At 45.1% G+C, this 10,743-nt stretch overlaps 1 protein-coding gene and 1 pseudogene across 1 annotated transcript; both read right to left on the bottom strand.

Moving 5' to 3' along the window:
* Window positions 1–885: 885 nt before the first annotated feature.
* LOC123934357 (protein SSXA1-like) lies at window positions 886–7,532 on the bottom strand. Its single transcript, XM_045994385.1, has 6 exons — window positions 7,464–7,532; window positions 6,897–7,011; window positions 6,444–6,539; window positions 3,714–3,763; window positions 1,923–2,061; window positions 886–986 (listed from the first exon to the last, which is right to left on the bottom strand). The coding sequence occupies exons 1-6, from the start codon at window positions 7,530–7,532 to the stop codon at window positions 886–888; spliced, it is 570 nt and encodes a 189-aa protein (XP_045850341.1).
* A 2,100-nt stretch (window positions 7,533–9,632) lies between these two features.
* On the bottom strand, window positions 9,633–10,743 carry LOC123934618 (annotated as a pseudogene).

Genomic DNA, 10,743 nt, shown 5'->3' with positions numbered 1-10,743 from the left:
CAACACTGCCAGTGGGAAAAAGCAGGTGGGAGATACTTAGAGTGGTACCGCACGTGCGTGTAAATGCAGAGAAAAACACGTGGAACCAAACACCCAGAGCTGCCCTCCAGCAATCACATCAGGGGAGGAGGGTTGTGTTGTTCTGGGCAGACAATACCCCAATACTTTGTTTTCTAAAGTAAGTGCATGGATACACAGAAAGAAATATGCATTGAGTAGATGTCTTGCTTATTAACAGAGCTCTATTATCAAACAGAATATCTGGCACATAGTAAGAAAAATCGTGCTTAACTTTTCACTATTGTGAACTCTTTTACTTGCTATACACCTGATGGCTAGGAGTTCACAGCCGTGCCCATGTTCGTGAAAGGCCACCAGGTTCTGCTCCTTATCATGGGCACTTGTCACATCCCTGAGGTTGAGGCAAGGAAAGAGAAGGAACGTGAGTGGCAGTGAGCTCCGATCGCCTGATAGATCCATACCAAACTCTTCCTCCGGGCCTGCAGGACCCCGAGCACTCAGATTCTGTCCTGTCTCATGGTCTACAAGCACCTCCCACTGCTTCTCCAACAGAACCTTGTGCTCAGGCCACAGTGACTCCTTTACCTGTCCTCGGAGTTTCTAGGCTAGAGGAAGGCGTGGCTGATACATCATGGGTTTGGGAGCCCATAGCATTCTAGGTAGGGAGGATCCCTAGATACACAGAGCAGGGAGCACAGAGAGCCTGGGGGAACCTCATCACTTAGCCTCAAAGCAGCACCTCAAGGGACTAGGAGAAAGGAATGTTTTGGGGAAACAGGTGACGAGATGGGGTACCAATACTGTTAACAAGAAAGTACATTTTGCAGAGGGGTGCGAGTGTGGACTGAAGGGTCACTTACAGACTTAGTCATCTTCCTCGGGATCGCTGATTTCTTCATACACTATCAGGGTCTTTCTTTCCCGCAGTCTATAGGCCCAAACACTACTCATCAATTTCCTGGGTCCTATGGTGGAGAAGAGTTGGTAAATGGGGGGCCAGATGGGCTGGGGAGTGTTAGTCTCTGTTTTCCCAGATAAGGAGATGCCTGCTCCTTCCCGAGGGCACACAGGCATTCGACATAGCCTGTTTTCCCCATGTTCTGGCTTAGAGAGGCTGAGATCTTAGACCCGCGCTGATACACACCAAATGCCAGTTGGAATTTTTGCTTCTGGCTCCTCCCATTGTCTGGTTTGGATTGCCACCCTCTTTACTTACCAGAACATTCATTCAGACCTTCTTTCATTCAGCCTATGTTTGTTAAGGGCATATTGTGCGTCAGGCATTGAGCTGAGGGCTGGGGATACAACTGTGAGTGAGATATGTTCCTGGGTTATCACAGATGGAATGACCTGACAACCTTTCGTGTTGTAAGGCTTTCTAGGTTTAAGGCCTTGAACAATTTGTGAACCACGATTCTTTATTTCCATTTTATGGACAAGGAATCTGGAGTTCAGAGAATTTGGAAGACTTGCCTAGAATCACCCGCTGTTACATCAATGACAATTCAAACCTGTGACTCTGGAAGTCACTCACATTCTAACATCTCTGCTGGAACTGGGTGAGCTCCTCCATCAGGTCTGGCCCCAGGCCCGTCCAGGATCCATCCCCCATGCCTAGACCACATACTTGAACACAGGCAGGAAAGGCAGAGGGGTTGCTCCCACATGGCTACCTCTTACCTGGTATCTTCTTCTTCTTCTTTTTTAAATTGTATTTATTTGTCAGAGAGAAAGAAAGCGAGAGAGCACATGCACAAGTAGGGGGGATGGGCAGGCAGAGGGAGAAGCAGGCTCCCCGCTGAGCAAGAAGCCAGATGCCGGACTCAATCCCAGGACTCTGGGATCACGACCTGAGCAGAAGGCAGATGCTTAACTGACGGAGCCACCGAGGCATCCCTTACCTGGTATGTTCTCACTCTGTTGACCAGAGGTACTCGCTTTTTCTGGGGGGCACAGCTCTTTCTGAGCCTGCTCAGGGCCAGGTGTTATTGGTATTGGTTCCGAATCGCTTTCTTCCTTTATGGTTTTCTCGAGCATCACCTTTTTAACGTGAAGGTCACATACAAAGAGTATCAGTGGCATTTCTCTAGTGGTTTAGAGCTTACGAAGTGTCTTCACATCCATACCTTGATTAATGTCCTCAACAACTCTGGGAGATCATTATATAACCTGGACCTAAATTATGAGGAAGGTTAGAACAAAAAGGAATGGCCTAAATGAAGGGTGTTTCCAGGTCTAGAACGTTCGTCTTCACCTCCCTTTCAGATATTCTTGCAAACAGCAAAAATACTCCATGGAAGTGGTATGTGGTATACCGAAGATTCGGGGAAGAGTAGCATTCTAAGATTCCACGTGGTCTCTGGAAGAAAGGAGGGGCTTCTATAAAATATAAGGGAATCACGCATAAGCTGATAGAGAACTGCTGGGAGAGTAAAGGTAAAAATTCAGAGGGGACAGAACACTGCTGGAAAACAGTAGAAGGGAGAGGAGCACAGGGGAGAGGAAAGGAATGGTGCACAGCAATTAATATAGACAGCGAAGAAAGCCGCGCCAGATGTGACCTTCTGTCCTGCCCTGGCAAGAACGGTTAATGGGGACGTAGGCAAGATGGCTGCTGTACCAGTGCTGTTTGCATCAGCGTGTGCGTCACTGACCAACAATCTTAAACTACCTTTCCTTCAGCTCCCTCATTTCTCAAACAGGGAAGAAGAAAAGTAGAAGAAGCTAAGGGAAAGTCCTTTCCAAGCTTGCAAACACTTTTCAATGTGGTGATAATGAAAATGAATACTTTCTCTTCTGATCCTTCTTTGTGCTGTCTCCAAGGTCTCCACACTGGCAATCCAACTTCCAGGGGCCTTTTCCCTCTAAAGTAGAGCTTAATCTAAAACTGCGGAATCACTTACTCAAGGAACAATTTGGGGCACCTCAGAGGGTCCTCCCTCCCTGGCCCCAGGGCCCGGACGGAGGCTTCAGAGATGCCTCAGGTGCAGACAAGTACCCATAGGAGCTCACAGTAGGGAGAGGCTGACAGCCAAGGTCAGCCTCAAGCCAGGAGAGACTGGCCCTACCGCAGAGCAGAGGGGAGCTGGTATTTCCTCTTTCGAGAGTGGGTGTCTCAACCGAAGCCTTAGCAGCTTCTGTGGGGTAGAACCCTTGGTGTGTGTGTGTGTGGGGGGAAACCCCTGAACTTAGACACATGAAAGGGCTCATGAGCTGGGGTATCAGTTGGGGCTTAATTGTCCTGTGATTCGTTAACAGTGTTCAGCAAGAACAATAAGGGCTTTTAAAAAAAGAAATGTTTCAAATGTACAGATTACTATCATTGCCACGTGGTCTCAGAAAAATTACTTAGAATCTCTGTGCTACAATAGCCTCAACTTTATGATTCGTTATTATTATTAATATCTTCATTATTAACTGGGAATAATACTAAGAAAATGTCATCGAGGTTTTTCTGAAGGATTAAAGAAATGAAAGTTGGTGAATTATCTGACATCACTGTGAAAATAAAAGAAGTATCGACTATCACAATCCCTCATTATTAAGCAACTGATGCATCAGGAATTGTCAGGAGAGATCAGGAAAGGGAGGCAGTGACAGTCCGGCTATATTCAGTATCCTCCCACTCTTACTGATGTTCTCATCTGTCGGGGGAGAGAATCTTTGGTTCTTTAGATTTGGGAGATACTCACCTTCATTTTCTCTCTCTCTTGAGCATCAGAAGCTTCCTGAGAAGATTCACCTAAAAGAAAGTGATAAATAGGAATTTTTCTTTGGTGGCAAATATTCCCAAACTCCTGAGACCCTTGTGGCATCAGGGGGTTCTGCAGGAAAGGGTTATGAGTCCACTTATTGTCAAGGAGTTATTTTGAGACCGGTTTTTGAACTGTCTTTAAATCATGGTTTATACATTTATTTGTGGCACCAATTCATAATTTTCCTTCTGATGATCTCTTTTTTTTAAGATTTTATTTATTTGTCAGAGAGTGAGAGAGAGAGAGAGAGAGAGAGAGAGAGAGAGAGAGCATGCAAGCAGGCAGAGGCGGAGAGAAGCAGGCTCCCTGCTGAGCAAGGAGTCTGATGCGGGACTCAATCCCAGGACCCTGGGATCATGACCCGAGCCTAAGGCAGAGGCCTAACCGACTGAGCCATCCAGGTGTCCCCTTCTGATGATTTGTAAACCTTGAACCAAACTCCATCACTGCCTCATCCTGTGCTACTACATATTTCTTACCTTTCCCCTACCCAAAGAATTAAACTGATTGAATGAATTAAATTGATTGCATTGACTTAAAAGGATGTGGCAGTTAAAATCACTGTCCACTCAGACCAGGTGAATTTTATAGTATGCCAATTACATTTCAACAAAGCCATTAGGTGTATGAGGAATCGTGGGTGATTTGGCCCAGTGGTTCTGGAATATTACCAGTATAAAGATACTCCTTCAGGGACACCTGGGTGGCTCAGTCGGTCCCTGCTCAGCAGGGAACTTGCTTCTCCCTCTCCCACTCCCCGTTTGTGTTCCTTTTCTTGCTGTGTCTCTCTCTGTCAAATAAATAAAATCTTTTTTTTAATATTTTTTTTAAGATTTTATTTATTTATTTGTCAGAGAGAGAGAGCAAGAGAGCTAGCACAGGCAGACAGAGTGGCAGGCAGAGGCAGAGGGAGAAGCAGGGTCCCTGCCAAGCAAGGAGCCCGATGTGGGACTTGATCCCAGGACGCTGGGATCATGACCTGAGCCGAAGGCAGCCGCTTAACCAACTGAGCCACCCAGGCGTCCCAAATAAATAAAATCTTTAAAAAAAAGGTACTTCTGTAGTGTCAAAAACTGTAGACTCTCAAGCACTGGATTTTCAGCCCTCTCAGCAATTTTGGGTGCTTGCAGAATCTGGCCCGTTTTCCCAGAGAGTCATAGGTCTGTTGGAGACAGTTTGAAAATTCTGACTCTGTCTGCATACAGCTGTGCTGTCAGAGCAGAAAAGCAAGTGAATACATTTCATCCCCTTTATGGTGAGTACACACACTGATCAAATACACAAAGATTTCTAGAATCTGCTACCCTTTTCACCATATGTTACCTCTGCTCACTGATAAGGAGAAAAGCTAATGTGTGAAGGATCACTTTCTCAAACATCTCCCAAGCTCAACACATAGAATCAGGTTTGATGGGGAGCAAGAAGACTATTTGGTTTAGGTAAAACTTGGGGATATAGCCGTATGTCATTTCCTAATGCATTCACCACTCTCTCTTAAGATATTTATCTGATACTTATGCCCTATTATGACATTGACTCTGGAAGTTTTTTGTGGATTTACATTTTTTTTAATTTAAATTTTATTTTTAAAAAGATTTTATTTATTTGAGAGCGAGACAGCGCACACGTGTGCACAGGCAAGCCCAAGCTGGGGGAGGGAAAGAGATAAGCAGACTCTGAGCTGAGCGTGGAGCCCAATGTGGGGCTCTATCCCACCACCCGAGACTTGACCCGAACTGAAATCAAGAGCTGGATACCCAACTGACTGAGACACCCAGGCGTCCCTGCACTTTAAAAAAAAGTAATCTCTATGCCCAACATCGGACTTGAACTCATGACTCCTAGATCAAGGGTCTTATGCTCTACCAACAGCTGGCCAGATGCTCCACATGGATCTACACTATAATTAAATTTTTCTTTTTTTTTTAAAAGAGTTTATTTATTTATTTGACAGAAAGAGAGATCACAAGTAGGCAGAGAGGCAGACAGAGAGAGGGGGAAGCAGACTCCCTGCTGAGCAGAGAGCCAGATGCGGGGCTCGATCCCAGGACCCTGAGACCATGACCTGAGCCGAAGGCAGAGGCTTTAACCCACTGGGCCACCCAGGTGCCCCTATAATTAAATTTTTCTTAATTGTCTTGTGATTCATTAACAGTGTTTAGCAAGAACCATAACTCCTTTTTAAAAAATGAAATGTTTCAAATGTAGAAAAACTTAGGGAGAATAATTTTGGAAACATATGCACATCTACCACTGAGTCTTGTCAGAACTTCCCATTATCCCGCAACTGCTTCAGACTGTTCTGAGATCTTTATTCAAAATATAACAAAACACTATAAACAAGTCACAGCTGAAGCCATCTGTGCAGTTCTCCCTGATTCCCGACATCCCTCCCTTTGCACTCCTGAATTTGATGGGTTTTATTCTCATTCAGGTTTTATGCACTTACCATTTACTTATTATCCATAAAAATACACACTCTTGCTTTGCATGTTTTAAGATTTTATATGAATGGCCTCTGACTCTACTCAACCTTCTACATCCAACTTTTCTCACTCAGCCATGATGCTTTTGAGGAAACAAACTCCAGAGAACCCTTCCTAAGCAGCTGGACCCCAAAGCAATTAGGCTACAGGATGCTCTCTCGAAACCTCTCCTTTGACTCACCCTGATTCTTGTTCTGATCATCATCAGAATCATGCCCATTGGATTTCTTGGCTCGTTTTCTAGGACACATGAAAGCTGGGAGAGTGGCCCTGAGACCTAGAAAGAAGCAAAATATTTGTTTCTTAAGAGACAACCTGAGAGGAGGAATGTGGGGTAGAATCCTGGGAGGCAGCAGGGATGGTCAAGCTCATCAGCTGGGAATTCCAAACCAGGGTGAGCAGAAGAGAAATGGGCAAGACCCAGGTCTGAGCCTCTTTGTGGCCACTCCAGGTCCTCAGCCCTGCACAGAATATTAAAAAGAGGAGAGTGCCTCAAAGCTTCCCTGGGATTTCTCCCTGCAAAAAAGGAAGATCTGGGACACTTAAGCAGTCTAGGAAGAAGGCATGGCATGTAAAGGGACTGAAGGATGGTCATGTGTTCCCAGGTTTGTTTGCACCCAGAACTTTCTGTTACCTAGACCAGTCATGGTGTCATAGTTTCTCTTCATGTACACATAGGTGATTTTATCTGAGTATGCAAGCTTTGCCCACTCTTCCTTAGAGAAGTATTTGGAAATATCCTTGAAGGCCTAGGAAAGAAAAATAAGCACGTCAGAGCAGCAACTCAGCTAAACATGTCTGATCTTCAGTGGGAGTCTCTTCCTCTGCTACAGGACCTCCATGTTGGGATCTGTGAACTGGGGAGAATAATCCCTCCTGGTTAATGTCAAAGCTAACCGAGAGAACATGGGTAACATTCCCTACCCTCTTCCCCAGCTTTGGTAGATGCGTAATGCTGATGGCATGCTCTTTCACCTTCCAGAATGGACTGAGAGTCACCAAATGCAGTGCAAGGTCACAGACTGGTTGTCTCCAGAGAAGCTAGGTGAGAACAGAGTGAAGGTGGGAAGCTCCAGAAGCTATGGATCTCCCCCCGACACTCTGCTCCTTCTCCCTAGTGCCTCTGAACTCACCTCCTCAAAATCTAGTCCCCCTACGGTATCCCCTGGGTCATTCCTCGACCCCCTCCAGAACACTTCACCTTGCATTTCTTCTCTGATTTCTGGGTATCCTCCTTGGAGTTCTTTGCAAAGGAGCTGCCTTTATTCATGGCGCCAGGAATAATTTGATCTCTGAAGGATGTAGCCTAATCTCTCCAGCTACAAGGCCAAAGGTCCTGAGGAAGAGAGACAGCATTGAGGGTAGGTTATATTCAGTTAATCATCTGGAATCAAGGTTCTACTTTTCTCCATCCTGGGCTTATCTGTCCCTGAGAAAGGACAAGGAGGGGGTGTCAAACAAACACGGGGCAGGATGCCTGGGTGGCTCAGTTGGTTAAGCATCTGCCTTTGGCTTGGGTCATGATCCTAGGGTACTGGGATTGAGTCCCACATTGGGCTCCTTGTTCAGGAGGGAGTCTACTTCTCCCTCTGCCTGCCATTCCCCCTACTTGCGCACATGCGTGCTCTCTCTCTCTGACAAATAAATAAATAAAATCTTAAAAAAAAAAGAAACAGGGAAGCTGGGTGGCTCAGTCGGTTAAGCGTCTGCCTTCATCATGATCCTGGGGTCCTGGGCTCCCTGTTCAGTAGGGAACCTGCTTCTCCCTTTCCCTCTGCCCCTCCCCCCACTTGGACACTATCTCTCTTTCTGGCAAATAAAGAAATAAAATCTTTATTAAAAAAAGAAAATATTTAAATAAAACCTTTAAGAAAAAAAGGGGCGCCTGGGTGGCTCAGTGGGTTAAGCCTCTGCCTTCAGCTCAGGTCATGATATCAGGGTCCTGAGATCGAGCCCACATGGGGCTCTCTGCTCTGCAGGGAGCCTGCTTCCCCCTTCTCTCTGCCTGCCTCTCTGCCTACTTGTCATCTCTCTCTCTGTCAAATAAATAAATAAAATCTTAAAAAAAAGAGGAAAATGCTTAGTGTGAAGAGAACTGGAATCTCCAAGACTACAGGATCAACCTTCACTTAGGCTGAGAATATGGAGAGCTTTATTTTTCTATTTTTTAAAAGATTTTATTTATTTTTGTGAGAGAGACAGAAACAGAGACAGAGAATGAATGAGCACGAGCAGGGGAAGGGGCAGAGGGAGAAACAGACTCCTCACCGAGCAGGAAGCCCAATGCGGGGCTCCATCCCCGGACCCTGGAATCCCGACCGGAGCCAAAGGCTGATGCTTAATGGGCTGAGCCACCCAGGCGCCCCAGAATGTGGAGAGTTCTAATGTAGTGATCTGGTGTTCCCCAACTGATGGCCCTTGGAAACTCTTAAGGAGAGGAAATTTAGGGACCTCCGAGGCCAAGAAAGTTTCTGCTTAATCCTGGAGGAGGCAATAAAGGAGTCACTTAGGCAGTGGCTTTTATCTCCAGGTAAAGAAATCTAGCGGCATCTAGCTGATTTGGGGGTTTCTCGGGCTAAGGGGAGTTCTTTTTCCTTCAGGAAGAAAATTAGAAAGTCTCACAGACCAAAAATAGTTTTAGTTATATCTTTGCCTGACCGGGATTGCCCCAAAAAGCTTTAAGTCATTTTTCAGTCCTAAGGATCTTGAGGTACAGCAAGAACTAAACTATTTGAGTGATCTACAGAGGTTCCTCACTTTTTTATTAGCCTATCTTTAATCTGTCCAAGATGGTCCAAAGAGAGCGCTTACCTCAGGGTTGAAGCGGTGGCGGCTAAGAATCGCTCCACGAGATGAAGTCCCAGAATTCCACTGCCCAAGAGTAGTCAACCAATCAGAACAGTTAATGAACTTGAACTGGCCAATCAAGGCCTAGGAGAGTAGGCGGGGCAAATGAATCAGGAACGGGGTCTAAAAGTCCAGCTCCAGGGATAGGACCGTCTTTTCGAAGTGGGTTGATTTTCCCGCTTGAAGCAGGATTGCGCTCTGCCAGAATTGGCCACTCCAGATTCCATAAGCTCATTCCTTGCGCATGCTCAGATGTTCCCTTTCTCTTCAGCGTACAACTCGCTACTCTCTGCTCTGCCTTTATTGTTTCATTTTAATAAATAGTAAGTACGAGGCCACCACCTCAAATCCTTGCTATCAGTTTGCAACTTCTTCAGTTGCAAGTTCCTCAGGGGTTCTTTTCTAGGATCTCTCTAGTGACTTAAGAATTTTAAACTTCTTTTTTAGATTGAATTACATCAAAATACTAAGACAAAGACTTCATATAGTTGTCCCATTAAAGATAGCACTTACAGGTATAAAGTTACGGAGATGTCCACAGTCTTCGTATGTTCACTTGAAAAAATCCAATAGCAGTCTGATATTGGGTTTTCTGCTCTAGATGAAGATTAACAAATCATCTGTAATCAAACTGGTGTCTTTGATTAGATGACTAACAAAATTTCTAGTAATTTAGCTAGAAGCTCCCTAGCGAAGAGACACACAAATAGGGCACATTACAGGAATGATCTGAAATGGGAACTATCTGGTCATTGTTACAGCGATTTCATAAATGCTGTCAGGTAAAATTTGATCCTTGATGAAAGGGACACTTTAAAGTGGGATGCCCAGAAAAACCTGTATTTTCTTGACAAGTTTCTGTGTCCTCAGAGGTGAGTGTTTCACTCCTATTACTGTTTCCTACTGAATCTTGAGAGATCTGAGTTTGGAATGGGAGAGGAAACACCATGTTCATCTTGATACTTATTTTTTAAAAAATGTATTCATTCTTTTGACAAGGACAGAGAGATCACAAGCAAGAGGAACAAAAGGCAGAGGGAAAGGGAGAAGCAGGCTTCCTGCTGGGCAGGGAGCCCAAGGTGGGATTTGATTCCAGGACCTTGGGATCACAACATGATCTGAAGGGAGACCCTTAACTGACTGAGCCACCCAGGCATCCCTTTTTTAAAATTACAAAAAATTTAAAGATTTTATTCATTCATTTGACAGAGAGAGCGAGAGAGAGAGAGTGAGCGCGAGAGAGTGCACAAGCATGGGAAGCAGCAGGCAGAGGGAGAGGGTGCAGCAGCCTCCCTGCTGAGCAAGGACATCTTGATACTTCTTAACAAAATTTGTAATGATGTCTCAAGTAATAGAATTTGATTTGTTTTGCGCAGCATCTGCAGCTATCAGCAAACCTCATGATAGTTTCAAGGTCTTAGGCTTGTTTAGGACAGTCACTCTCTCTTCTAGTCACATTTCCGTAACAGAGGGGATAATGTATTCTGCTTTCTCTTGCTGTAGTCAGAAAACATTTTCTACAGAAGACGTGCTGATAAACCAGGGCCTCATGGCAGTTTTTAGCACCTGTAACAGATGGGACAGTAGAAATAATCTTTGGTGTAGGATGAGGCTGCAGAGAGCTCCTCGGCCAT

The sequence above is a fragment of the Meles meles genome, chromosome X (genome assembly GCF_922984935.1).
Source record: "Meles meles chromosome X, mMelMel3.1 paternal haplotype, whole genome shotgun sequence".
Taxonomy (NCBI): Eukaryota; Metazoa; Chordata; class Mammalia; order Carnivora; family Mustelidae; genus Meles; species Meles meles.
Note: the sequence above shows the minus strand (reverse complement) of the source record. Positions and strands in the feature narration are given on the sequence as shown.